At 55.8% G+C, this 27,265-nt stretch overlaps 10 protein-coding genes across 10 annotated transcripts; 6 read left to right on the plus strand and 4 right to left on the minus strand.

Annotated features, from left to right (window-relative positions):
- Positions 1–1,786: 1,786 nt before the first annotated feature.
- F5Z01DRAFT_682034 (uncharacterized protein) lies at positions 1,787–4,555 on the plus strand (the record flags this gene model as incomplete). The annotated part of the gene is made up of 2 exons (XM_046265736.1): positions 1,787–2,028; positions 2,077–4,555. The coding sequence occupies 2 exons, from the start codon at positions 1,787–1,789 to the stop codon at positions 4,553–4,555; spliced, it is 2,721 nt and encodes a 906-aa protein (XP_046117593.1).
- Positions 4,556–4,885: 330 nt separating this feature from the next.
- F5Z01DRAFT_675072 (6,7-dimethyl-8-ribityllumazine synthase) lies at positions 4,886–5,550 on the minus strand (the record flags this gene model as incomplete). Its single annotated transcript, XM_046265111.1, has 2 exons — positions 4,886–5,273; positions 5,348–5,550. 2 exons carry the CDS (start codon positions 5,548–5,550, stop codon positions 4,886–4,888), a joined length of 591 nt encoding a protein of 196 aa, XP_046117594.1.
- A 474-nt stretch (positions 5,551–6,024) lies between these two features.
- F5Z01DRAFT_599669 (histidine kinase-like ATPase) lies at positions 6,025–7,089 on the plus strand (the record flags this gene model as incomplete). The annotated part of the gene is made up of 1 exon (XM_046260745.1): positions 6,025–7,089. A coding segment is annotated over one exon (1,065 nt), but the record flags the coding sequence as incomplete, so codon positions are not given.
- Positions 7,090–10,583: 3,494 nt separating this feature from the next.
- Positions 10,584–15,008, plus strand: F5Z01DRAFT_657956 (uncharacterized protein). The gene is made up of 2 exons (XM_046263673.1): positions 10,584–11,683; positions 11,746–15,008. Exons 1-2 carry the CDS (start codon positions 11,013–11,015, stop codon positions 14,639–14,641), a joined length of 3,567 nt encoding a protein of 1,188 aa, XP_046117596.1. The 5' UTR covers positions 10,584–11,012; the 3' UTR covers positions 14,642–15,008.
- Positions 15,009–15,022: 14 nt separating this feature from the next.
- F5Z01DRAFT_657957 (exonuclease) lies at positions 15,023–17,254 on the minus strand. The gene has a single exon (XM_046263674.1). The coding sequence runs from the start codon at positions 17,185–17,187 to the stop codon at positions 15,073–15,075; it is 2,115 nt and encodes a 704-aa protein (XP_046117597.1). The 5' UTR covers positions 17,188–17,254; the 3' UTR covers positions 15,023–15,072.
- Positions 17,255–17,544: 290 nt separating this feature from the next.
- F5Z01DRAFT_637412 (uncharacterized protein) lies at positions 17,545–18,779 on the plus strand (the record flags this gene model as incomplete). The annotated part of the gene is made up of 4 exons (XM_046262276.1): positions 17,545–17,768; positions 17,796–17,906; positions 17,949–18,732; positions 18,762–18,779. The coding sequence occupies 4 exons, from the start codon at positions 17,545–17,547 to the stop codon at positions 18,777–18,779; spliced, it is 1,137 nt and encodes a 378-aa protein (XP_046117598.1).
- A 217-nt stretch (positions 18,780–18,996) lies between these two features.
- On the minus strand, positions 18,997–22,121 carry F5Z01DRAFT_682037 (uncharacterized protein; the record flags this gene model as incomplete). The annotated part of the gene is made up of 5 exons (XM_046265737.1): positions 18,997–19,862; positions 19,919–20,108; positions 20,163–20,503; positions 20,628–20,634; positions 20,877–22,121. The coding sequence occupies 5 exons, from the start codon at positions 22,119–22,121 to the stop codon at positions 18,997–18,999; spliced, it is 2,649 nt and encodes an 882-aa protein (XP_046117599.1).
- An 815-nt stretch (positions 22,122–22,936) lies between these two features.
- Positions 22,937–23,544, plus strand: F5Z01DRAFT_154264 (uncharacterized protein). The gene is made up of 2 exons (XM_046257738.1): positions 22,937–23,021; positions 23,080–23,544. Exon 2 carries the CDS (start codon positions 23,207–23,209, stop codon positions 23,501–23,503), a length of 297 nt encoding a protein of 98 aa, XP_046117600.1. The 5' UTR covers positions 22,937–23,021; positions 23,080–23,206; the 3' UTR covers positions 23,504–23,544.
- Positions 23,545–23,696: 152 nt separating this feature from the next.
- On the plus strand, positions 23,697–24,654 carry F5Z01DRAFT_154316 (kinase-like domain-containing protein). The gene has a single exon (XM_046257739.1). It carries the CDS (start codon positions 23,919–23,921, stop codon positions 24,531–24,533), a length of 615 nt encoding a protein of 204 aa, XP_046117601.1. The 5' UTR covers positions 23,697–23,918; the 3' UTR covers positions 24,534–24,654.
- Positions 24,655–25,371: 717 nt separating this feature from the next.
- Positions 25,372–27,128, minus strand: F5Z01DRAFT_154466 (uncharacterized protein). The gene is made up of 3 exons (XM_046257740.1): positions 26,937–27,128; positions 26,506–26,865; positions 25,372–26,435 (listed from the first exon to the last, which is right to left on the minus strand). The coding sequence occupies exons 2-3, from the start codon at positions 26,828–26,830 to the stop codon at positions 25,489–25,491; spliced, it is 1,272 nt and encodes a 423-aa protein (XP_046117602.1). The 5' UTR covers positions 26,831–26,865; positions 26,937–27,128; the 3' UTR covers positions 25,372–25,488.
- Between the last annotated feature and the right edge of the window lie 137 nt (positions 27,129–27,265).

Consider the following 27,265-nt stretch of genomic DNA (forward strand, 5'->3'; position numbering starts at 1 on the left):
GCTGCATCCACATCAGCAACGGGACGGGATGTGGTCGTGGACCTTGAGTTTCTGTTTACATAGAAGCTTCGCACCGTGGAAAGCAGGGGACTGCTGCGTCATTGTGTGAATACATCATCAGTCTGCGAAGAATACCGCGTTCTAAAAATTATCTTCACCCGGCCACACAGCCAGCAGCGCTTTAGAAAGTTTAGGTTCATGCAGTGCCCCATGATTACGAGATCAACGTGGGAGCCCGACCCGGCGTGACATGGGTCCAGCAACTGTCCATGCAGCAGTCCACCCACTGTCCATCCTGGACTCCAGTCCTGTCGGGCATGTCGCTGACTGGAGCATGCCGCTAAGCCCCAGTGGAACGCGCTACTACTGATGATTGTTACAGCACGGGCAATCACAAGCCAAGAGGACATGATGGACTGGACTGGACTGGACTGGACGGGCTGGCCGACTGGACGCTGGGTCATCATCGACCTGAGCGCCTAATTACTGCACTTGCTTGCGCCATTACGCAGATGCAATATCCGACGAAGCTGAGGGATAGATGGATAGAATAATAGGAAGAATCATATTCTCACCCTTGGTTCTGCGCTGCGTTTACCGACCGTTCTGTGCTTGCTGTCCAGTCCTGCGCGAGCGTGTCTTATGCGACTGGAGCCAGGCATACAGTACGTATCTGGTAATTAGTAGCGCTGAAGACCTACCTGAAGTCCCTGACCACCCGCCCCAGGGACTGGAGCCATCCGCCAATCCCCAGTGTCCGGTCCCGTGGCTAGGCCCCGTCCCCATCTTCCACCTTTCAGCTCCATGTCCTGTCCCTTTTCCCTCCTCGCCTCGTAATTACTACCTTACTCACGCACAATCTCCCCGGTCCTGACCAAGTCCGCCCAGCTGGACCACGTTTCACTCGTTATCGACATTCGCTTCATCAGCTGTTGCTGAACTGCTGCTCTGCTGCATTGCCTTGCGTTGTCTTGCTTATTCTGCGTCCCCCTCGGCTTGTGTCAGGCTTGTTTGTCACCCTACTACGTACTCTACAAGCACGAATACGGACCCTCGCCTCAGCCCCAACCCTCTCCTGATCGACAGCGTCTTTTCTCTTGACTCAATCGGCTGTTCTTGCTCGACAGAGATCCTACTTCAGCTCGCCAGACTTTCCGCTCGTTGGAAGGAAAGAGAGCAGTATCACGGATTTTGCGAATCGTACGATCCGAGCGACACCACCGGCATCATCATCATTTCCAGCATCTAGCATTTAATCACTTCTGCATTCGCGGCGACAACATATGCCCTGTCAATATTCCACCGAGGACCAAGGCCCGAACTTAATCTCTCATACTTGCCTCTGGAACTTAATGTGAGTACTTTCACCGCTCCCGGACAACCCTCCAGACGCATTACACTGCACGCACGCAACCATGACCGACGAAAGTCGGCTGTCATGTCTCAGCGTCACCACCTGCCGACCGGTATTGGCTTCCCCTAACCGTCCCTTCACCTGGTGCTATTCTCGACCGCTGGCAGCCCTGGCCATTGAGCTTTGATCAGCTGCCTCTCCCTCACTCTGGTTCCGTGATCTAACCTACGAACACTCCACATACTGAACACTCCACATACTGACTTCTATCCTCTCGTGTAGTCAAGCGTGTTTGTGATTGTAAGACCTTTTGCCATCGATTGTACAGCGGCAACATCATTCTTTCTTCCTCGCTGAGCCCAGCGCGCAGACGCAGCATCATACCCCGAGAAACAGCAACCCGCGTCGAATCGTCACGTAACCACCTTCTATATGCCTAGCAGATTCTCAGCCGCCTTTAGGCGCAAATCAGCAACCAACCCCGAGGACCTCCAGCTTCATTCTTCTGCTACCGAATCGTCATTTCGCGTCCTTGAGCGAGGTCAACCCCAAGAGGGGCGCACCTTTGATGGCGGCGCCAGGATGGCAAGAGCATCGGCTCACATGACACACAAGGTCACCAACTCAGAGTCCGAGGTGGAAGACAACATGTTTGCCGGGCTGAACACCTACAGGTCCGTGAAAACTCTAGGAGTTTCCTGTAACACCACTGACCTAATCAGAGGCAGCGGTGGCTCGAACACCACCAAAGCTACATCCACTGACACTTCCTCCCGGCATAGCAACGCGTCGACCGCACCCTCATCGGCCGACGTAGCCCACCCGAATGACGACCCGCGACCAGCGAAACGAGCAATCACCTCGTACGAGCCGACGCCAAGTCGCCACTCGCAGAAGACTGGCGGCAGTTTCCTGGATCGGGCAGGAAGGACCTTTTCGTTCGGGATGCAAAAGAAGAACCAGACTCCGCCAGTCAAGGAGGACAATGTGCCTGATGTGCCGCCTCTGCCCATGTTGCAACGCGAGGACGAGTACGGGCGGACACGGGCCATGACAGCGTCCACGACCAGCACAGCGACCACAGCGACGCCACCTCGACTTGACGGCAGCAGTGGTCTTGACATGGGGGGAGATTTCGGGTCAATGTTCTCGACATTCGACAAACGAGCGAGTCAGGCCACGTTGCGAAACGATGTACAACGACAGGCGCAACCGGCGCCCTTGAAGATCGGCATCACGAACCCCATCGATATCGACCCTGCGCCCCGATCGTGGAATAGCAACAAGTCCAGTGACGGACTTATGAGCTCGCCAAAGCTTTCACCCTCTCTTGTGCCGCGGCATCAGCCATCTTTCGAATATCGTACGTCAACAAGCCCAGCTGGGGTTGTTGACGACGAAGACGCAAGGCTGCTGGCCGACTCGGTAGCTGCTACCAAGTTCCTGACACAGCCAGCTGCCAAGGGTCGGGGAGGCCGGCGCGCGGAGGATGACGACCGGTTTGCTATCAATCTGCGAGAACCAGTCACTACAGACGAAGGCGAGGACAATCTATTTGCAGGGACGACGACTCGCTTCTCCAGACCAGCACAGAGACCGACGAGGCCCGCAAGTCCACCTCGCGGAAGCAAAGTCATGACCGCGGCCGAATTCGAGCGCTACGAGAAAGAGAAGAATCGTCAGCATCTGGAACGCTCTGTGTACGGTCGATCTGCCGGAGACGAGGACGAGGAGGAGGACGACATCAACTACGATGACGAGGAGGACGCGGAAGAGAAGGCCAAGGAAGCTGCCAAGCGCAGCCGCAACAAGCAGGCGCAAATGCAAGCCTACCGGCAGAAGAACCTGAAGACGACGGGCGGTGACAACGGAAGCGTTTCTCCTCTTTCTTCCAGCCGGCCAACCTTTTCAGCATCCCTGAGTACACCACATCTGGGCATTGCCAAAACGCCATCCCCGGAGCTTGCGCGCCCAGCGCCTGAAGACGACGAGGATGATGAGGTGCCTTTGGCTATTCTCCAGGCCCACGGTTTCCCCCACAAGAACCGTAGCGCGAGCCGCCTGAGCATGGCCGGCTCGAATCCTAATCTGCGTGTCACATCTCAAGCTCAGGACATTCGACCCCAATCTATGGCGGGTGAGCCGTCGGCTTTCAACGCCAAGCGAGCGTCGACTCTGCCGGCATTCGCCCGAGGTCTGCCGCAGGATCCCTTTGCGGGAGCTGGCGCTGCTCGACCAGCCGTGAGGGAGTCTCTTTCCTTTGGAGGTGGCAGTCCCAACCCGGATCGACTCGCTCCCCAAGTACCGCCGCATCAAGCCGTGCACCCGGGTGGTCTCGTTGGTGTCATTGCGAGTGAGGAGCGCGCCCGCGCCATGCGACGTGGGAGTCCCAACATGGAGAGCCAGAGGTTAGCCGGTGGCGGCGGCGCAGGCGGTCAAAACCTGGATCCCATGGCTGGCATCCCGCCCCATATGATGTACGGAGCTGGCCAGCAGAACATGGCTCAGAACAGAATGTCTCAGCAGCCCCTCACGGCTGCAGACCAAGCTCAGGTGCACATGTCGCAGCAAATGACACAGTTCATGCAGATGCAGATGCAGTTTATGCAGATGATGGCGAATAACCAGCCGGGTGGTCAGATGCCGCAGATGCCGATGCCCTATGGCATGCCCCAGATGCCGCAGATGCAACAACACCAGCAGCAGCCATATGGCATGCACGCACCGACGCAGTCGGTTGCAGATTTCTCCTCGGGGCAGTCCACGTATGGCCAGCAGCCGATGCCACCTCGGCGACGAGACGCAGGCTCACGCACGATGAGCATGGTTCAGCCGAACACTGGATCCCAAATGTTGCACGGCGGGATGGGTGGCCCTGTCTTTGGCTACACTCCTTCCATTGCACCATCTGAGCGCAGCAACGTTGGTCTCCCTGGCCGGTACAGGCCGGTGTCTCAGGTTCCACAGTTGGACGTGCCTATTCACCACCGGGCCTCGTCGATTTCCGGTGCCTTGTCGTTGACTCCCACAGAGGACAGCAAGAGCAGGTCGACGTCCACGATCAAGCTGATCAGCAAGACGAAGAACAACGCCGGGTCGGATGACGATGACGAGGAGGGCTGGGAGAGCATGCGAGCCAAGCGCGACCAGAAGAAGTCTCGATGGAGGTTGAGGAGGGGCAATGATCACCAGATTGATTGAAGAATGAAAGAAGGAGACGGATCATACGAAGAGATGGGACACTTGTTTTGAGTACAGCAGTGGGGATCGGCGCTTTTGTCTATGGGTGCCAGTGAACTTGGGGTATACATTGCTAATTGGGTGACGAAGGGAGCATTTGTTTGGATAAAATTATCGTCATCAACATGATAGAGCGCATTCTCAGACATAGACGGCATTGTGGTTGTAATGGCAAAATGAGACACATAATGCGGCGCCTGCGCACCAACATCACCACCCTGCCCTCAGATGAATGTTCCAATTTTTTTCTTATTCAACAACTAGCTGTCTCGTAATTGACGCATTCATCGTCTAGCCCTCAATCTTGCCCGATGCCCACTCTTGCCTCTTGACGCCCATCTCCACGGCCGCCGAGCCCCAATCTTCGCCGTGGTTGTGTCCCTTGCCGTCAATGCCCGCGCGGGCCTTGGCCTGGTCCTCGTTGAGGACAGTCAGGATGCCCAGGATGACCGGGATGCCCGTGTCGAGCTGGGCGCGCATCAGGCCGTGCACGGCGGCCTCGGCAATGTACTCAAAATGCATGGTCTCGCCCTTGATGAGGACGCCGACCGCAATGATGGCGTCAAAAGGACCCGAGGCGGTCGAGGTCACCGAGAGATCGGCTGTCGACGAGGCGAGCAGGTCGGTCGCCGAGGGCGCGCCGGTGGCATTGGACTGGATGGTCGACGCGGAGATGAGGCTAGATTGATCCAACGTTAGCTTCCTTTCCCTAGACCATGTACGTGTTCTCGTAAAGAGAAAGGTGGCACGAACCGCTGGACGGCAATGGGAAGCTCCCAGGACCCGGGGCAGGATTGCGTGACAATGTTCTCCTCCTTGACGCCCGCCTCGAGGAGCTTCTTGCGCGCGCCGGCGACGAGGGGCTCGATGACGGTGGCGTTCCAGCGGGCGTGGACGATGGCGACGCGCAGGCCGGAGCCGTCGTTGTGCTGAGGATTGGGGCCCTTGAGGGACATGATGCGTTGCTTGGCGATCTCGGGTTCTTTGCTTGGGATGGTGGAAAGGTGGTGCTTTGTCAGTCTCGCGAGGGACGCAGCTCGCTGGCAGTGCGTGATGGGTGGTGGGGGTTGCCTGGACGGATCCGGTGACTAGCGGGGTAAGCCAATTAGTGTAGTGCAGGGTAGCACATATGATGCAGGGTTTCTGGGAAAGAGCACCCCTGGAGCGGGCCCTCGATGTCGTCTTCTTGAGAATTGGAGGTTCTTGCACCAGAAACGAGACGATAGGGACGCTCTTTCCTCAGACTAGAAGAACTATCCATTGCTGCCTATTATTACTGTCTTGAAATTTCCAGCTACAATGACAACCTTACTCTCACATCATCTGCGGAATTTTCTCCCGCCATCAGCTTTATCTGTTCCGGATTGAAGACGTTTGCGCCAAGTTGATCACACTTATCCATCCATGCTCTGAATTTTGCACACACAAAGATGCCTATCGCGAAGCTGAATATCGACACCGTGCGCCTACTCGGTTCTTCTGTCACGATCTCAGACCCCCCATCCCTTGTCAAGGAGCTCCTCGACAACGCGATAGATGCCGGCACAACGACTATAGAGGTGCTGATCTCGCCCAACACCGTCGACAGAATCCATGTGCGGGACAATGGCGCCGGTATACCGGCTGAGGACCTCGCGTCACTAGGCAAGAGAGCGCACACGAGCAAGCTACGCTGCTTCGAGGACCTGGTGGGAACACGTACGTTGGGATTCCGCGGAGAGGCACTCGCAAGTGCCAATGCCGTGTCTAAAGGAGGCTTGACGATCACGACAAAGACCGGTGCGGATAGCGTCGCTACGAGAGTGAAGCTCAACCCACGAGGGGGCGGCGTGGCAGAGCAGAAGCCAGTCCCCGCGCCGCAAGGGACCACGGTACTGGTGGAGGGATTGTTCGACAACATTGCAGTCCGTAAGCAGCAGGCCATCAAGGAGAGCCGAAAGGCCCTGGCAAGAACAAGGGACCTGTTGCTGTCTTATGCTTTGGCTAGACCTCATGTGAAGTTGAACCTCAAGGTCCCAGGAGAACCGAAGCAACAATGGTCGTATTCGCCTGGGCCGAACCCCACGGCCAAGCACGCCGTCATGCAGCTTCTGAGCAAAGAAGTGAGCGCGCAGTGTGCGGTTGTCCAGAAGAAGTGGGTTCTTGAAACAGCTGGCTCTACGAAACCGGATGAGCAGCCTACCATCTCTGTCGACGCAGTACTCCCAAGTACAGGTTGTGACGAGGCCGCGATTAGAGGAAAAGGCGCATTCATGTGTATTGACTCACGCCCCATGACGTCTACACGAGGTACCGGTCGCAAAATTAACAGCCTTTTCAAGAGTCATTTCAACAAAGCCATGGGGAGGAGCGTTGCAGCCCCCTTCATGCAGCTTAGTATCCAGTGTACTGTTGGGGCTTACGACCCTAACATTGCCCCCCTGAAGGACGAGGTCCTGTTCACGGACGAGCAGAAAATCCTGGACTGCCTAGAAGAGCTCTGTTCCAACTTTTATAGAGCGTCTTCTTTAGCAGCCGCCCAGGAAAATACAACTGAGTCAACGAACAGCCCCGGCGTTTGCGCACCATCAGCTTCTCAAGTTTCAGGTACAAGCGATCTTCAACAGGATCCATGTGAACATTTCGACGCGGAATTCAATAACTTGTTTGGCAATGAAACGCTGGTCGATACTGAAGGGGAGGCCGAGCTTCTGCGTCTACTGGATATTGAGCCACCAGCGAGCCTGACGGAAAAATCACAGAGCAGAGAGTCGCTTATCAGTACGCCGGATCAGCCAGCGGAAAGTCGCGGAACCAGCCAAGATGACCTCTCAGCACTCCCAGAAGCCTTGAGTCAAGAGGACAATGTCACAGCAGATGCTTGTGATGTTGTGGAATCAATTGAGGCCGTGTCGGCGGAGATGCGAGTGAGCTCCAAGGTCAACATGGCCCGGAACATCAGCGATGCGACGGACGAGGAATGCCTGGTCGACGTGCAATCCGTCCGAGTGCCAGCAGTTCCTGTTCAGGGTAAAGCGTGTAAGATGAGCATGGGAAAGACCAAAACGCAACCAAGAATAGCGGCTCAGACTGAAGGTATCCATCGATACTTCAAGTCGAGCAGCCAACCGAGCTTTCACATTGCAACTAATGATACGGCAACGGAAGATCAAGAACTACATTCTGGCGTGGGTTCTGTCCAGACTCAAAGTGATTATCAAAATCGCCATGCTCTTCAGCCACTGCAATCTACGCGGTCCAATGAATTACCCGAAGAGAGCGACGAGGCCATGAGCCCGGACATGGATTTGGATACCCTGCTACAGCCTTCCGCACCGCCGGGAGATCTACAGCTTCCACCCAACAGGACGATGACCTTGGGCGCGGCCACTCCCGGTGCTGCAAGAAACCGCGGCTCTGCAAGAAAATCAGGGGCCAGCTTTTTGCTTCCCACCCCACAAACGCCTCGCCCTCAACGGGAGCGCCCGAATCGACGCGAGATACCCGCATCCATGAGCCCGCCACTTTCTCTCGCTGAATCGCCTTCAATGCAGACACCGCCAGCAACGGCGTACAGACCTTATGATGCTGCGGCGTACAGCCCAGCTTATAGAGCGCCAAGTCTAGCCCTTGATGGCTCTAGGCCACGCAACGAGCGAAGTGTGAGCTCCGATCTGTTCGTGAGGTCCGTTTCACCTCCACAGAGAGTCAGAGTTTCGGTGCCAGCAAGACGTGACGAGTTGGCGCGTCCGCGCCCCAGCGAAGATAAGCTTTTCGGCGGCCATGGGTTCTCAGGGTCCTCCCACACAGATAAATTTGGCAGCGTCCGCTCTTCTCAACCTGCTAGCGGCTAGCATCCGTTTGGCCCGGTTCATCCGCCGACTGCAAGCAAAAAGAACAATCCATCGACAACAGGGGCTTTTGGTGCAACCATGGCGACATCGAGCGAGGATGAACGCGCCGCGGGAGGTGCATGGTCACACAATACGCAAAACCTCTTGATGAGAACACCCGGCCCAGAACGTGAAGTAGAGGCCCAGCGCGGCTTGGCTGACGAAATGGACATCGACCGCGAACCTTGCCAACAGGGGCGCAAGAGATATTGTGATGCGGCGTTCGACATCGACGAGCACAGCCTCGAGCAGAAGAGACAGCGGGCCAAGGAGCCCCAGAAAACTACCTATAACGCGCAAGACCACGGAAGTCATCAGCAAGTGTACTTTGAGACGGATACAGATCCAGCCACGGCACTCGTTCCCTCCCTGAGGAGAAGGGACACACCTCGTAGCGAGAGACCGGAATCACTGCGCGACGCATATCAACGCCAACGATTGGGGAATGCATCGCACCATCAGGGGGCACAGTCTCCAGTTCTCCCCACCACAGCTCGCGTAGAGCAAAACCTGACACCTGGCCTAGGAGAGATGCCGCGGCTGGCGGAGCGGATGGCTTCTGAGCGGCTGCCGCTCGAGTCTTTGTGCGAAGCCTCGGGGACATGGCGCCTACAGACAGTAGTCGGGCGAGCGGCAGAAATAATCGAACGGGAAATGGCTGCTTCACTGAACGCCCATGAACGACCAGATGAGTTCGTGAGAGGACGCCATTTGGAATTTGGGGACTACCTGGCGCATAACGATCGATTGTACGAAATCGTTGAAAGGCTCCTGAACGAGTCTCAGGTCGACTGAAGGCATGGATGCATCTTTTGAGAAGCCGCAAAGCATTATACAAGCGCAGGAGCCGACAGGGTTTCTTATGGGAAGTTGGGTCGTACTTGTTTTTTCGGTGCTCGGTGTTTGGGATGATCTTGATGGGAGTGATCTGGCGCGCATAGCTGGGAAACACAGGAAGAAATTGCACTCGCGATGTTGCTACAACCTAATACTAATGCTGATCCTCATTGCACAATACATAAGCCAAAGAGCGTAAATGTGAATCGGACTTTGATGAATCGATGATGGGGGACGTTCTGGACCATTGGTGGGGCCGAGAAGGCGCTGCAGTGCCCAGACATGCCGTGGATCTGCAACCGAAAATAGCAGCATCCGGTGGGGATCAAAGACCTACGTCGTGAGCCCTAGGGTAATCAATCAGGTAGTTCGCGTTGAGTTTCTTCATACATATTCACGTCGTTACGATGATTTGGGGCTGCCACGGCTAGAGAAAATCTGCTTCCGCAATGTTTTGTTTGACGCGTCGTCGTTCGGGCCCAGAACTCGCGCTGATGCTTCTCATTTGAACAAGCCTGAGGGACCAGCGACGGCGCCCCCGAAATACTTGGCCAGGTTTCCAACATACTTTCTGGGCAAGGTGTGGTGTGGCAGTGCGCGACGTGTAGCATAGTATGGTGAGTCGTGACAGTGCAGTGCGCAGAGGCGCGCACGCCAAGTGAAGGGCCTGGCATAAAGGGGATCGCGAGCATCGTTGTTACTGCGTAACGAGTATAAAATTCAATCTACGTATCCGTATACGCGGATTAGATTTGCCCCGTTTAGCTTGTAGTTTGTGCGATTGTGGTCCGTGAGCAGCCCCTGCCTGACAGCAACCACAGTTCGTCTCGTGCCGGGCCGTCGTGGCATCAGCGAGAAGAAGTACGACCCAGGCCAATTTGTCCTTATCGACAGTGTTTTCTTGATGCTTCGATGAGATGCGTAGATCTGAGGTACTGTATCATCAGTTCGAGTGCGAGTCAGAGCTGTAGCTGGAGCTGCCTGCACCTGAAGCTAAGCTGGAGCTGGAGCTGTGTCGAGTCATTGCTCGGGCGTGAATTAAACGGCAATGGCAAGGCAACTAGCGGTAGATGCACAACACTTTGTGTAAGGTATGTGTGAGACAGCCATCAACATGATAGATTGATGTCCAAGACGGTATGGCATCGTGTCTTTGCTGGTGAGGCGCAGTACGGAGCACCTAGGCGTGATAGCAAGCCCAAGTGGGCACCCAGCTGCATCTGGACTGATGAGATCGGGTGGGACTGGACCTGACTGGCCTTCCCAGCAATCGTAATCCAAGTCATGTCATCCTGATTTCCCATTTTCTTTTCCCTTGGCCCTTGGACTGCCTCGCTCACCTCACCACCTTCACTTTATTCTTCTCCCACGCCTAATACCTCTTTCTTTGTGAGGACCCCTTCCGCGCTGCCATTGTTTGGTAGCCAGTCACTCGCTCTCTTGTTTTGCCGCTACTTCGAATTGACAAACGCGCACCCCCAAACGACGATCCCCTCCCTGTCCCCCAACCTTGGAAACGGCCTCTCCTCGTATTCGATTCGATCCCTTGTTTTTCTGTGAACGAGACGCGCGACGACCACCAGTGCCAGATCGCAACCCATGATGCACGTCTGCCCATCGCACCTAGCTGCCTGAGGCCTCTCGCCCCCCTCCCTTTGTGCCTGTGCGAGTACGCGCCTACACGCTGCTGGGGAGATCGCACATTCGTGATGGCGACTGTTCCGCTTGCTGCTGAGCCCTGTTGCCTCCACTGTCCGCGTTGCCAAGATCGACCCAATGTCGTCGCCCCCTCGACAATGACCGAACCGCAAGCACAGCTGCGCAGAACGAATGATGGCCCATCGTCGATGACCGGCTCGCGTCTGGAGTCGGGGCGTCGACAGAGCGACTCGTCGCAGCGAAAACAACGACCGTGGGCAATACCTCTACCTTCAACATTGATATTTTCTATAATACTGGCTTTTTCTGCCATCACACCTATTAAAGCGGTTCAAATACCATTTGAGAACTGCTTGCCCGACTCATATCGACTTAATGATCCACCACCTTTACAATGGAACCCTTTATATGTTGATGCCGTATTCGACACCCAGGATGACAGCCACAATCTCAGGGTAGTTATCTGGGGGAACGTCTCTGGATCACGCACCAATCGTGAATTGCCACCACCCGACAGTCCTTATTGGCGAGACCCTGAGCAGACCGACGGCAAGATCATCCAGAATCCCGAACCGGACGCGGCCAAACCCAAGGCGACGACACTATATTCGCGTGTGAATGTCCTCACGTTTGAGCCATGGAGCCATGTGTCGGACTTTTGCAATGACGGATTGACGAATCTGCAGTGTCCCCTCGGGCCTGTCTTCAACACGAGCAACATGTACGTTTCTGCTGCCCAAGAAACCTGTCATGTCTTGTCGCACGTTGCTAACATGAACCCAGCGATCTGCAAGATCTTCCAGCGGTCAACCTCAGCCACGACTTTTTCGATTCCTACGCCTTTTCCACCTTCTCGACCACGATTCTGATTATTAATGGTGATTCAGCGGCCACCGACATTGGATGCATCTCCGCCAACATCACGCCTGACATGGGAGGCTATGCGCAACTACTTCGATTCCTGCCGCTGCTCATCCTCCTGTTGACCGGCTTTGCCGTCATTTTCGCCGCGATATGGAGCCCTTGGGGCAGCACGGATGTCTTCCACTGGACGTCGAATTATGGCCGAGACGCTGATCTCCTGCGCCTGGTCACGCCTGGTTTCGGCGACTGTCTTCAGTACATCCAGTTCATTGTGCTGACCGGGGGCCTGAGCCTGAACTATCCGGGCTTTTACCAGCCGATTGTCAGCCAGGCTTCCTGGTCATCTCTCATCTTCAACCAGAGCTTTGTGACCAACACCGAGCCCTGGCAAAGCGTCGTGGACGGGATCTATGTGAAGAATGGGACATATGGCCTCGAAGAGATTGGGCAGTTGGTTGGAATTGCGAAACCCGAGGATATCTGGGCCGGTATGATGGTGTGGCTTCTCGTCATCATCGCTGCCGTCTCGGTGTTTGCGCAAATCGGCTTTCTGATTCAGTGGGTGGTCAGGACCCTCTCAGGCACTCCAGAGGAGGATCTTCGGTCGAAGAACGTGCCTTTCTCCGTCGGCAACGTCATTCGCATCGTCTACAACTACTTTTTGCTCCCCATCATCTCACTTTCGGCCTTCCAGCTCGTCATTGCTGAGCGCTCACCAGCTTACACCATTGGGCTGGCCGTTGTCACAATCGTCTTTCTCATTGTGCCTGCGGCCTGGACGCTTCGACTGATCATCAAGACGCGACCCAAGTCTGTTCTCTTTGACGATCTACCCAATGTGCTACGTTACGGCCCACTGTACAACACATACTCGGACCACTCTGCTGCTTTTGCTCTCATCCCAGTTCTGCTGACGTTCATTCGCGGCATTGCCATTGGTGCTGTGCAAGCCAGTGGTATTGCACAGGTCATCTTGCTGGCGATCTGTGAGGTCATTCAGGTTCTCACGATCCACGCCTTTCGACCCTTCAATCCTCCGACATCGATGAACGCGTATCACACAGTATTCTCGACCATGCGCTTCTTTACCGTCATGCTCATGGTCGCCTTTGCGCCCAATCTCGGCGTCACCGATGGACCAAAGGGGTGGATCGGATATGTGATTCTCCTGCTTCATGCGGTGGTTCTGGTTCTGGGCTTTTTCATCAACGCCCTCCAGACAATCGTCGAGGTTGTCGCATTGATGCTCGGTGCAGGGGGCGACGACGACCGTGGCCTTACAAGAGGGGGCCTGTCCAAGATCTTTGGTATGCGCCAGCTCGCTCGTCGCGGGACGCCAAGGAACGGCCCGTCACGCGCAAGTCAACTATCGACTTCAGCCATGTTGGACATGGAGGATGGTACCAAGACGGGATACTCAATGCCCAGCGGGCGCGTGCGAAGCTCCTCTGGGGCCAGCCTCGGTGGCATGCTGGGCCCTCCACGCCAGCGAGACAGTTCCGTCTTGGACAGCGTCGACATGTACTCAGCAGGGCATGGTCGTGCGCACCGACATGTCGACAGCGGCAGCTCGGTGGCGTTGGATACGCCCGGCGGCACAACGTCGATATTTTCTTTCCTCACCTCGCCGACTGCGGCTCGATCACAGAACCCGGGCTTACATATTGAGGCGGCCGATCCTTATTATCGACCGCCCCGCAGGCGGCAGGGTACGCTCAGCACCGAGCTAGAAAACCCAACGGCTGCATATGATGCGGCAGCCGGCGACACAGCCCGTACGATGGCGCCTCCTGGTGCGTCAGGCGAAGAAGCAGAGGGTGCGGCCGCTGCAGGGGCCGGCGGTGGCGCTGTAACAGGTCTTGGCATTGGAGCTGATATTTCACGGAATCCGACGCCTGCACCAGGTGCTGCTAACCCTGCAAACGCCCTCCCCAACCGGCCAGACTACTCAACACGCGAGGTCGACTTTTACTATGGCGTACGCGGGCCCGCGCTCAACTCCGATGGACCTGGTCGGAAATTGGGGACTGGCCCCGCCGATCCAACGGGTCCCGTGGCCACGGCTACTGGCTGGTTCAGGGGACTCTTGGGTGGTAAGACAAAGGAGAAGGGCAAGGGCTTCGAAGTGGTACGAAGTGCCCGCATGCCACCCGACATGATGGCACGAAATGGGGCCTTTGGCGATGAGACACCCCCAGAAGGTATTCCTGTGGCAATGGGCGTCCTTCGTAACGGACCCATCGACTCGGATGATGACGAGCCCCAGCCTAAAGCATCACCCAAACGCTCCCCGAAGCGTAAACCAGGGGACCTGCTCACAGAGGCCGGAGAGCCAAGGGGTCCGGATGACGACGAACCTGACAGCCCTGTGATGGAGCGTCTCCCACGCGGATCCATGCCTCCCGAACCTCGCGCAGAAACCGAAGCGCGCTCCGATCTCCCGGGGCCTGAAATCCCCCGCAAGAGCTCGAAACGCAACTCTGCGCTGATAGACTCCTCTCGATCTGCGACAACTTCTGCCTCGCGCCCGCGATCCCCGGAGCGCCCGACCCAGTCGCAAGGGCCGCCACTTCTCGCACGACTGCCGTTTGAGCGAACGGCATCGCAGAGACGGCTGTCGTCCCACGCCTCGTCCGACTTCAACATTGACCTCTCGCGCCATCCGAGCTCGCGTCGCACAGGGGAGCGGCCAGCTAGTTTTGGCATGGTGTCGCAGCACAACATCAACCGCGTGGACCCTGAGCTCAAGGAGGCGGACTTGGTCGGGGCATCGGCCGAGGTGGTCGATGAGCGGTCCAGTTCCAGACAAACATGATGCTTTTCTTCGACTGCACCCTCATTCTGTGGCACAGAACTGGGGCTGTTTGCCATGGTATAATACTCGAGGCCCTTGTATCATAGGGGCGTGCATATTTGGGACTTGTTTGGGATTTACATCACTATCTCTGCGATCAGACTTTTGATTTTCATTGCATGGGTTGTTATTATGTACACACACTCACTCGCCATTAGCGACGGCGTAACACCAAAAATGCCTGGGTCGACAATGGGGATGGGAGCTGACTGACTTGGGAATCTTGGGGACAGCAAAGCAAATAGATAATCAGGATATATCGTGGGTAACGGGGGCCAAAGTCCTCGGCTTATGAACAATATGAAATGCATACATTCATTACATCAAAGACGAACAGCATCGCGGCGTGAATAGTCTTGTGTATTCTAATTAATCTTTGTCTATACATATTTTCATTTGACGGCGATGAAGCCTATGCCTGACCTGGCCTTCCTCGCCGCCTTTTTAAGCGCCTGCTCCTCGACATCTGTCCACTTCACACTCAGCTCGTCCCATTTCTTGCCAGGGGTATTGTATTCCTTCTTCCACTGCGCCTGCATCTGCTGCAGCCGGGCCATCTCCCTCGGATCCCCTGAGCCGCTGAACACCATGAAGGCCGTGCACGGCGGCAGGGCTGCGTGAATACGGGCCAAGCGATCGGACACGTCGCGTAGACTTTGCTCCAGTGATGCTGCTTCCGTCTCCGCGCTGACGGGCGGTCCTCCCGTGGTAGAGGCGGCGTCAACACGGTTCCGATTCCACCAGCCCTGTTGCGCCTCGAGGGACCGCATGCGCGCCCAGACAAAGTCCACGCCCCCGCCGTGAATCTCCTTGCCGTCCGGGTCACCGTTCACGGCGCGGATGACGCCCTGCGTGACCTCCTCGTCGTCCTTGCATCCGAGCTGGTATGTCGCGCCGTTGCCCGCGCCGCGCTTCGGGTCGCCCCAGTCGACGGCCGCGCTGGTCTTGCCAACCTCGAGACCGCCGACGGCTTCCTGCCCGCCCTGGGCCTTGTAGGTCGTCCCAGCGCGCGCGAGGCGGCGAAAGAGGTTCTCGCCCTGGGCGTCGCTGGTGCCCCATTGCGGCCCCTTTTCACATTTCTGCTTGGTGAGGTCGAGGCAGGTCTTGGCGTCCTCGACGGAGTTGTGGCCTGCTGCGCCGCCCTTTTGGATTTCGCGCGAAAGGTACTTTTGCGCGAGCCACTTGAGAGAAGACTTGAGTGGCGGTCCGCGGGGGTGGGGGTAGAGGATGGAGGTGTCGACGATGAAGGGGTGGGCGAGCTGCATGGCCTTTGTGTCAGATTCGAGTGAGTGGCCGATGAGGATGGTTCTCGGGTGCAGGATCTCGAGGAGCTTCTGCTGGATATCTCTGAGGGTGGTCGTGACGGGCCGGAGCATCTCCTCGGTGATGCCCGAGAACTGCGTCACGTAGTCGATGATGGGCTTGTCGGGCTTGACGAGCTCGTCTAGGACCACGTCGCCTGCCCAGTTCACGAGACTGATGCGTGTCAGGGAGAATTCTTTCTCGCCGGTCATGCACATCTCGCAGTCCAGGGCGAGCACATCCCGTCCCGCGGTGATGCTGCCCTGCTGAATCTCCTTGTCGGGGACCTCGCCCTCGGAGAGATCGTTGACCTTGGTGATAACCCACCCCTCCGGCGCGGCAAACGTGTCGCGTGCCTCGCCCTCGGGGAGCAATGCTGGGTGGACCAGGTACCCGTTCTCTGTGAGCTGCTCGGCCGTCGCGATGAAGGATGTGATGGGCGTCCTCTCATTTTTCCAGCCATTGGGCTCTCGCGCCGGCTTTACGCCGCCTGCCTTCTTGGGCCCGTCCTTGGGCGTGGGTGCTGTGAGGAATGCAGCCATTGGCGAATGCATCTTGCCATTCTTGTCATCGCCAGGGGTCTTGACCGGCCACAGATGCGGGAAGATGTCTGCGAATGGCTGGAGCGCCTCTGGTAGTCTCTCCTTGGCGAGCTTTCTGGGGTAGTAGTCGTCCGGCGACGTCATAATCTTCTCCTCCTCCTCCCCGCCCTCAGTCTTGTCATTGTACGTGTCGAAATCCACGCTTGCCTTGAACATGGCCTCCTCTAGCCCAGGCACCATGACAGCGACAATCTTGCGGAACTCGGGTCGATGTGAGACGGCCACCCATTGCGGCGCGGGCCCGTCGGCGTAGATGTACGTCACCAGATCGCGCAGGTTGTTAACCGAGATCTTGGCGTTGAGGCGCGCATTCGGCGAGAAGGTGATGCTCGGATAGGAGCCTTTGCCGTGCTTGGGGATTTTCTTGGCCTTCTTGGTGGGTCGCGAGACAGTCTGCCATTCACCCCCGTCAGAGACATCGTCTGGTTTCGAGCGCTTGAGAGAGCCGTCGCTGGATGCTGCGTCGAGGGCCGACGGCGCCTCTGCGAGCATCGCTTCTGCGGATGGTGGTGTCATGGTGTCGCCGTCGTGGGCGGAGGGAATGTTGCGGGATGAAGGGATGTTCTGTGTGCGCTTGGGGCGTTTGCGCACGCCTCGTCCCATGCTAAGTGAGGGAACAGAGGTTAAAGAGGGGGTGCGCGAACGTGGGTGGTCGCTGTAAGGACGTGGTGTCGCTCGCAGTCTCTTCAAATCGAAGTGAGGTTGGAAAAGATACGTACCTTATCTTATCTTATCGCAACTGCCAGGGTCGGTTGTCAGATCTACGAGTCTAGCCTATTCGGGCAGTAGCGTGAAGCCGCTACGTAGTGGAGCATTCCAACGCGACTCTATACGCGTCCCAGGCTTCAAGTTCTCACCCATCTCAACCCTTGTCGGGGGTCTGCCTTTTTCCTTTCTTCGATTTCAATTCAACTTTCTTGATATATAAGAAGGAAGCTGCTCAGTCATAAAGTGCCATACATGGGCTATCAGCCTCCTTGGACTTCACCCATGGATCTCGTCACTGTACGATGTGCCAAATGCGATGCTAAGCTTGGAACAGTTGCCAACCAATGGACAAGGGTTGGAAATTACTACATCACACCATGCGATGAGGAGGGGAGCAATACACTTCGCGATCGGCTCTCATTCAACAAGTCGAGGCAGTCCCGAGCTGGAGGAACGAACTCAATCGCAGAGGGCTGGTAATGGACTCTGGCGCATTATGACAGGAATCTTCTGCTGACCATTACAAGTGAAATACAATTGATGTGTTGTGCGACCTGCCGGTCTGGCTCTCATTTAATCAACACCAATGCGCCTCCAGGTCATGAATTCTTCGCGTAGGTGCACACTCCATATCGAAATCACTCTGACACCATCAGTGGCCAGGTCTTCTTACGACCTCAGGAGGTGGTATTTAAGTCGGCTGCCGACGAACGTCGGGTACTGAAACCAAAAATAATAAGGATATTGCCCATCCAAAAGCAAAAGAGAGAGTCCGACTCGGACGTTGATTCTTCAGACGACCTGGACTCATCCGCCAGCGATCAATTTCGCTCCAGCTTCCACAGTTATGCGCCGAAAAACGTCACCAGTGTAGACATCTTCCAGCTGCAAGATGACGTGGCGGAACAGGAGGAGGCCATCTGTCACATAAACAAAGTCGGCCAGCAGTTTGTGTCCACGTTCAACGGACGACTCCTCGAGGCTCAGGCAGGCATGCGCCAAATGCGCGCCGCGATTGATCTCTTGCAAAAGGACGCCGCCTACCGCGCGAAAGAAATTGCCTCGCTGAAGACCTTTGCACAAAGAAGCGAAACCAATCAGCAGGACCTCCAGGACCAGCTATCTTCCGCTCAACAAGAGATTGTGGCATTGCAGGCGCATAACGAGGCAATGAAGCGGCAGATGGCAGGCGTACGAACCATGGCAGTAGACGGCCTCGAGAAGAGCGACGCACATGCAGAGGAGATAGGCACCCTGAGACAAGAGGTTAAAATGCTTCGCTCTGAGCTGGCAGCCAGCCGCGGGCCCCAACAAATCGTACAGCCAGCGTTTGACGTATGCTCTTCGCACGAAATGAGCGTAATGAGCGATGTCGTTGTTGAGGACGCGCCCCCGAGTCACAAACGCAAGGCAACGCATATCGAAGACGATGAAGACGAGGTCGATCAAGTCTTATATACACCCAAGAGGGCCTTCAGAACAGCTAGGACACCCCCGGATCCTTTGAGCCCTTGCGCTGCCGGCTCTTCTCGCCTGCAGCATTCTGTGCGCACGCCATCACCCACACGGAAATTGGCGAGGTCAGGGGAAACTGGAGAGAGCAAGAAAAGCGAGACTTGGTTTTCATTCAAAAACTCGACCGGTCAGAAACCCAGACCAGCCAGAGCGAGGCATAGCACCGGTGGGTGAAGAAGGAGAATTTGTTCAAAACACTATAAGCTCCGAGATGACCGTTTTGCCGAGGTCAGCCAGCGTATGGACGGGATCAACCACGGCAAACTTGAAGAACGCTCTTGACTGCTCATCCGTCGGATTCTGAATCCAACTCTGGATCAGCGAGACCTCCCTATCCCGGCCGGGAAGCTGGTTTATCTCATAGAGCAACTCATTGGCGTCTTTCGCCAGGTCCCATTCCTGGGCAAAACCCGGCGGCGCAAGTCGAATGACCATCATGAGCAGCATCTGACACAATGCCACTTGATCAATCTCATTCAGCGCTGTCTGCATCGCACTGCCCAAGCCAGTCGGTGCGGGAGACGCAGTGTCAGCCGCCGTGTGCGACAGAAGTTTGGCGATGAAATAGAGCGCTCGCAGCCGCACCGGATAGAAAGCCGCTGGATACCGATGCGGATCACTCGAGGTTGCTACGAGACACGTTATAGCGAGTGCCTGCGGAAAAGAACCGCGCTGAGCTAACGTCGTTGCGACTTCGCTCAGAATGTTCGGTAAGGGGAAAACGGCCCAAAGACCCTTTTCGACGAGGGGATTGCAGCGATGCAGGCGCGACAAGAGAGCCGTGAGATCGTACTGACCGGCGTGGGAGAATTTCGTCAGCGAGCATAGCTCTTCTGATAATTTGCTGGCGGCTCTCGCTGTGTTAGGGTTCGTCACGGCCGGGTGTTGTCTGATGGACGAGGCGCCGAGCGCCAGGCTGAAGATGTCGAGGTCGTTGCCTTCTGTCGCGGCGCAGACTTGATAGACATTGAGGTCCTCCTTGCATCGTGGGCACTGGCAATTAAAATGGTAGCTCTTGAGAGCGGCGGCTCTCATCTTCTTGGGCCATGTGTAGTCTGGGACGATAAGGTCAGCCATGGTATTCTTGAGCGCGTGGTGGGACAAAGCGTACCTGTGTATGAGATCTCAATCTCTTCGCCAGCCTTGATGTCACTCTCTGCGCGAAGAATGATCTTGCGCCCAACCACTTGTACCATGGCATTTGGCGTACAGGAATGGTTCATCATGGCAAAGGTCGGCTCCAGGAAGACGCCAATCTGCCCTGCCTCGTCGTCCGCCCAGTTGAAAGCGTTGGTTTGGATCTTGGATGGTTAGTTGTGCTTGTCAAATATTTGCAAGTAGACTAGCAAACACACCTTTGCAACAATGTCACATGCCCTCTTCACATTCGCCTCTGACGTCTCGAGCCCTGCATACGCCACGCCAGCCATGGCCATCATCTCGATATCCGGGCTCTTGTCTCCACTCCCTCGCAACGTGTCCAGATTCTTCCCCTCGAGAAGACATTGCATGAGCAGACGGACTTGGGTCGGCAGGCTCATTGCGCGCTGCTGGCCCATCTTGGTCAAGGGCTTGCATTCCTTGGCGTGAACGTCCCGCCAGTGGGCACGTTGGCAGCTCTGGTGGCAGTAGTAGGCTGCATGGCATTGTGTGCATGCCTTGGGCGTCCCAGGCGCCAGACAATATGTGCAAAAGGCTTCGAGATGTGGTGTCGTGGGCAGCAGCAGGGTTGGTGCGAGGGCGAGAATTGGTGTGCTGGCGCGATGGGTGTGAACGGACGTGAGGGCGCGGCCTTTGGTGGGCGAGGTCGTTATTTTCACCGCGGAGCTCATAGCGAGGGTGAATGGCTAGGTATAAACTGACTTAAGAATGCGGAAGTTGATGGCAGGTGAAGTAAAGTGAAAACCGATCAGAATGAAGTCGACCGTGTTTTTGGGTGTCAAAATTATGAGGCCAAGCTCGGTCACTTACAAGCAATAATTGCACCACAAACAACCGCGGATCAAACGTATTAATGATGACAGCACGAACAATTCGCATTACATACCAACATATATCTACAATTCTACTTTCTCGTCGCGAGCTGGCTCTTTTCTAGCCTGTGTCTTCCTGGCGTCGGCCAGCCTCCTCGCCAAATCCCCACTCCAGTGGCTGTCGTCGCCCTTGTGGTTCTGGGCAATCTCATTGACTCTGTAGTCCCAGCATCCATCCTCCATCGATCCTTCTTTGCACACCTTGTCCATCTGGACCTTGTCCGCGGGCCACTGCCCGAGAACAGCGCCCATGTCCTCGTCCAAAAAGTTGTCCAGCGCCAGCTGGCCCACTTTTCTCTGTGCCGACGTCCAAGACGGCGTCGTCGGGACAAGAACCTCGAGCAGATACTTCATCATGTCGCTGTCGACAAACTCTTTCCGGAGCTCGTCGTTCTTCATCATGTTGTTCACCACGCTCACCTTGGCTTTGACGCGCCCTGGCGAGGAAGGGTCATGCACGGCGTCACCCTGGGGGATGAACTGGCGGCCGGAAAACCCTTCACTCAACGGCTTTTGAGTGACGAGGCAGGTCATGCCCTTGAGTTCCGACCATTGCTCGGCGACTTTTTGCAGAGCGGGAGGGTTGTTGGACAACGCGGCCGCGACAATTGTCGCCGCACGCTGATCCCTAGGCACGAAGCCCTCCTCCACAGGCTGCGCATCGTCGCTCATGAGGCACAGTAGCTCCTTGACCGCTTGCGTGTCCTCGGTGAGCTTGAGGCCATAGTACATGTCGTGACTCAGGTCCTCCAGCCACTCCAATGCATCGTCATACGTGGTGTCCCGCGTCGCCGGATCCTTGATCATGGAGAGGACGTCGTAGAAATACCCAGCCTCGTGCTGCGGCTTCTTGACAGCGCCGACGGGTTCGTACACTGGGGCTCCCTTTGGTACTTGTGGCTCCTCGGGCTGCTCAGGCTCGACGACCAGGACGGCCTGTTCCTCGGGCGATAGACCCTTTAGTTCCTCGGGGACCTCGCCTTCCACGTTGATCTTGGCCTCGAGCTGGCCCGATGTGACGTTGAGTCGGACATGGAGACCTTGAGGGATCTCCTGGTCTTTCTGGACAGCCTGGAACTCATCTGTGGGTACGAATATTTTAGGGTAACATTCTTCAGGGTTGTCGGTGTGGCATATCAGCTCGTTGCTGTCCTTGTCTTGAGTGTCTTGGTTTGACGAGGGATTGCTGCTGGCGAAAGCGATATTTGTGAAAATTGTGAGAAGGAGCGCAAAGATTGCGGTCAATGATAATGACGGCGTTTTCCGGCGTCCGAGAGACATGGTGTGGATATGTGATGGGTAAATTGGCGATACTAGACTTTGGTGCCAATGTCAGAAGTATGAGTGATGATCGGTGAGACGACGTCTGAAGGGAAGAGCGAAGCAATGCGATCCTCTACCGCTGTGCCTCAGAAGAAAGATAGAGGAGAGTCCTGATATAATTTTAAATGAACGTCAATAGAAAGTCTTGAACTAAATGGAAGTCATGACTCCTACTTGAATGAAGCCAGATTTCATCGAAAGCTGGAGATGGTGACAGAATTCAAGATCGCCAAGGTCAAAGTGGCACCTTTTGATTGGCTGCGAGTCATGACTCAGCGGTGGGTTCTGCGTGCCCTATAACAAGCCCAACTGTCCTTTTCTCCGTTTGCACCGCCATTTGTCATGTTGCCACGTATCGACTTGTGATAAAGAAGATCGCTAGGCGGTGTTTGGACAGATGGAAGTTGATATGGTTGCTGAGCTGACATTGCTGTGGCAGGGCGGCAGACTTGGTTCCATCAACGCAACACTCAGCGGTGTAGAGGAAAATGTGACTACCCTAGAGTTACTACTATAGGCCAAGAAACTCGATTGTGCGTTGAGCCTGGTCTTCATTGCCATCTTACAACGAGCAACTGATGAATTCTGCTCTGCGAAAGTATACACACCAGCTCTGCTCAGCCGCCAACTCTATCCAGCCACCACTGCGCCCATGTTTGGCATGTCCTCCAACTTAGCCAGAGACTAGTGCAACAAAGATAGGCTCATCGTTGCGCACCTGATGCTGCGCGACACGTTGAAGAATGCAATCGGATATCTCGCAGATATCGAGAAGGCTGGTCAGGGTCTTGAAATTTCCCATGGAGGCTGGATAGGGGTCTCCTGACATCTGAGACACCACCAAAGCGGCAGAGGCATGTGAGACATTGCACACATAAAGCATCAGCTTGAGACATGAAGCTGACTTTCGTCATAGCTGAGAAGTCTTGAGAAGATACAGGTATCACTCCGACTATAAGACGTGATCTCCCCGGGTGAGTAGGAGCATAGCCTGGCAAACACCAAACCAGTCCACAGCAAACAAGCAAGCAACATCTTCCACCATGGCCTTGATCGCAGCTACATCCATTTTCATCCTTGCGACACTATTGCAGACAGTCAGTGCTGCGCCAGCGTCCCATCATCACATGCACAAACATGTCGCTCTTCTCAGGCGGCAATATCATCAACACCCAGACGAGGTGATCCGCATGAGACAGGGTCCGATACACAACGATCCCGAGATGATTGACTCGCTCGTCGACCCGAGGCCAGATGCAACAGGCCACCCTGAGATGGTGGTCGATCCAGTCCTGGGCGACCCATTGGTCACTCGATATCTAGATGACACGGCTTTGTGAGGGCTAGAGGGCTTGCAGTATGGGAGGAGCTCGCAGGAGATATGCGGCATGCATTACTTGGCGTTTATGGTCTTACGGCGTTTATGGCTCGAATATCCTTTTCTCGGTGTACTCAGGAGAGCGAGCAGGTGTACGGCAGGTAGAGAACATCTGCATAAATTTATGAGTTGATTTGAGTGAAAAGCGTGTAATTGTGAGATGTAATAGGAGAAGAATCTAGCTGCGGGTTGTACATGTGAATAACTTGCTGTGCCTTGAGAAGTCGCATACAGGCCAGACCCACTTTGCTCGTCGCAGGAAGGAACAAACGAGGCAAGTCAGCTTGAACATTGACCCTTCATGATACACCAGTTTTTCGCGTCATAGCGACATTGAATGCTGATGGCATCTTGATGCTCGGAACTGCGACTCAAGTATGCTCTCTCGCAATTTCCGAACCGCATACAGTCATGTTCCCCCGATCTTCTACAGTTTACGCGCTTCGGCGCGTTCGAGGTGTCCCACCGTGATCCTCACCCGCACTACGCCTGCGGCCTCATCTACATTAACATCCGAGGCATCTCCAGATCGCGTCGAGTACGAATGGACCGAAGGAATTGAAGACTTGGAGGAGTACTGCCCAGGCGGATACCACCCCGTCTCAATCGGCAACGTGCTGCACAATCGCTACGAGATCATTGACAAACTGGGGTATGGAGGCTATTCGACGACCTGGCTCGCGCGCGATCGTTACCATCAGAAATATGTCGCTGTCAAGGTTGGTATTTCCGATGCGCCTCTCCATCAGAGAAACGAAAGTCGCATCCTGCAACGGCTCAGCCATCCCCGCATACCCAAAATCCTGGATCATTTCGATGTCACTGGACCTAATGGAACACATCCATGCTATACAATGGCGGTCGCGCAGGGCAATCTCAATGACGCTCTATGTAAGCCAATGTTTCCTGTCGAGGTTGGAAGGGTTCTGGCAGCAAAACTTGCATCTGCTGTTGCCTACATCCACTCACAAGGCTATGTGCATGGAGGTTAGTTCTCGGCATCGCAGTCCAGATCTATCCAACATCACTCAGACCTACACATCCGGAACATGCTCATACAGACTCCTTCACAGCTTGACCAGCTTTCAGTGGAGCAATTCCGAGAGAAATTTCACGCGCCTATTCAAGTGCCCATTACACGGAGACTGATGGCTTGCCACTTACACCACATGTACCGCCGTACGCTGCTCTACGACTGGACATGACCAAGGCAGCGCGGAAATTCACAGTAGAAGATGCACAGGGCTTTGTACTGGCTGACTTTGGCGAAGCCTTCTCCCCAGCCGAGGAGCCGCGTCTCAATCGAGACAATCATACGCTCTTGCCCGGCCAGCCTCCTGAAACATTCTTCGAACCTGACGCCCATGTCTCAGCCGCTTCCGATATCTGGACAATGGCCACGGCGATTTGGGAGATCCTAGGGATGAAGTTTTCCTCCAGCCAGCACGTACCGCCAAATGAGCTGCTGGCCGAGCACATCGACGTCCTCGGCTATGAAAGTTTCCCCGACGAGTGGAAAGCCATATGGGAGCGCCCAGAAGTAGACAGAGAATGTCAGCTTCCACGACGGCCAAAGCGACCCGCGGGAGATATATGGCCACCGCTCGACCAAGCTTGGGAGGAGTTCAACCAGACATTCAGGAGGAAGCGAGAGACCACGGGAATATTCGGGGAGGAGGAGAGCAGGGCCGTCCTCGAGCTAATGCGTGGCATGCTTCGGTATCGACCGCAGGATCGGCTCACGGCGGACGAGGTGCTCCAGTCGGAGTGGATGGTCAAGTGGGCGTTGCCACAGGCGGGACAGGCTGCCGGGAATATCTGGCTGTCTTACATGGCGGCTACACTGACCCAGCTTCTTTCGACGGCAGCGAACAAGCCCTCACAGACGCTCAAGTATTTCTCCCAATACACATACAAAGACGTCGAGACACGTCCCAAAACTATCTGTTACTCATTCTCCTCCTCGCTATCAAACTCGCTCAGGATCCTGCGCGCCGCCTTGCGACCGACAACCGGCAGCCTGTCCACCCCAAGATCCTTTGCAGTCTGGGGCAGAAGCTTTGGGTCCAGCAGACCGATCTGCATCAGGACGCTGGCCTGGTCCCAGTATACATGCTCCTGGTATAGCTTGCCGCCCTTGAGCGCGACGATACTTACCACGAGGATCTCCACCTTCTTGTTGGTCGCCGGCACATCGGGCAGCATCCAGGGCACTTCCTGCGTATGCTTGAAGCGAATGTGCATCTCGTCGACCACGCGATCCACCCCAATCGTGCGAGACAAGAGTGTCACCTTTGTGCTGGGCGGGTTGGTGAACGCCGTGGCGTAGTATGCCCTGAGGTCCTCGACGCCGATGCCGCCCGTCAGGCTGGGGATGTTTGTGACATGCGGCGTCTTGTGTGTCGTGTATGCCTCGACGGCCTTGTCAATGTCGTTTGTGAAGAACTTGCTCTGCAGATTGCTCTCCAAGACGACCTCGAGATCCGGGTCGATGCCAAACACCTTGCGCGCCGCCGACAGACTGCGGCTCCAGGCGATCTCGGCGCAGATGCCGTCGAATTCCTCCACGTCGTGCTCTGCGAAGCCTGGCTCGGCGTTGTACGTGTAGCTCGGGTACGCGAGTTGCAGCTTGCCCCCCGTGCCGGCCCCTGGATCAACCCTCTTCTTCTTGGTGCGACGCTTGCCCTGTATCCCGACCATCTGCGACTGCTTGGTGATGCCGATCTCAGCGCCCGCGGTGAGATGGACGAGCGTGCTGATGGCGTTGGGGAACTTGCCCTCGGGGTCGGGGATCGCGGTCGGGTAGTAGGCGATGAGCAGGCCGAGCTTGAATTCGGGATTATTGTCCATGAAATGGTAGTGTGCCAGACACATTGTCGCGGCGCTGTCATATGCTGCGACGCAATCGTCAAGTCAGATCGGACCGCACCATTTGCTGCATGCAAGGTCGTGGTACCTACTTACCCACGATGCCAAACTTGGCACAAGGCTCCATCTTCTCCCTGCTCAGGTCCCTGAGCTTCTCAATGTACCCGTCGGCGCCACAACTTTGGACGGAGAAGTACTCGACGTCGAATCCTTCGTCCTGCCACTCCTTGATGGTCAACTCGTCAAAGTCATCGTCCTCGCCCGTGATGTACAGCTTGGGCGCGGAGCGGGGAAAGTCGCGCGACAGAAAGTTGCCGTCGCGGAAATCGGCCGACTTGGAGTTTTCTGAGAGGACTCTGACATTGCGGCCCTCGGACTCGGGGACAGCTTTTTTGATCAAGTTGCTGACGTCGATGTTCATCTTGCTGGGTGATGCAGGCAGGCAATCAGTGTTTCCTTGATCAAGAGGGGAGTTGAGCTGGCGGTCGTCTGAGATCTGGATGAACAATTGTTAACTGACTACTAACTTAGTTGTTTACATGCTCACGAGCCGCATCGCGAAGATGATGGTGAGATGGCTCAGACGTCATCACACGATGTGACATTGCCAAGTTTCTGGCACATGCAGGTCCACCGTCTTGGTCCACCCTGTTTCTCCACAGGAGTCTTGTTCTCCTAGCTCACTCAGCCTCACTGCACCCTCCCCTTTGTCTCTTCTTCAACACAGGCAAGGAGGGTAACTGTGACTGTGCCAGCTGTCATTACTGCTGTCGCATACTCCAGTTTAGCGCCATGTCGTCCAAGGCGGCATCCACGTGGCACTATTGCTCCAAGCGTGGAACATAGGAACACGATC

Source organism: Emericellopsis atlantica (genome assembly GCF_019669845.1).
Source record: "Emericellopsis atlantica unplaced genomic scaffold F5Z01scaffold_16, whole genome shotgun sequence".
Lineage (NCBI taxonomy): Eukaryota > Fungi > Ascomycota > Sordariomycetes > Hypocreales > Bionectriaceae > Emericellopsis > Emericellopsis atlantica.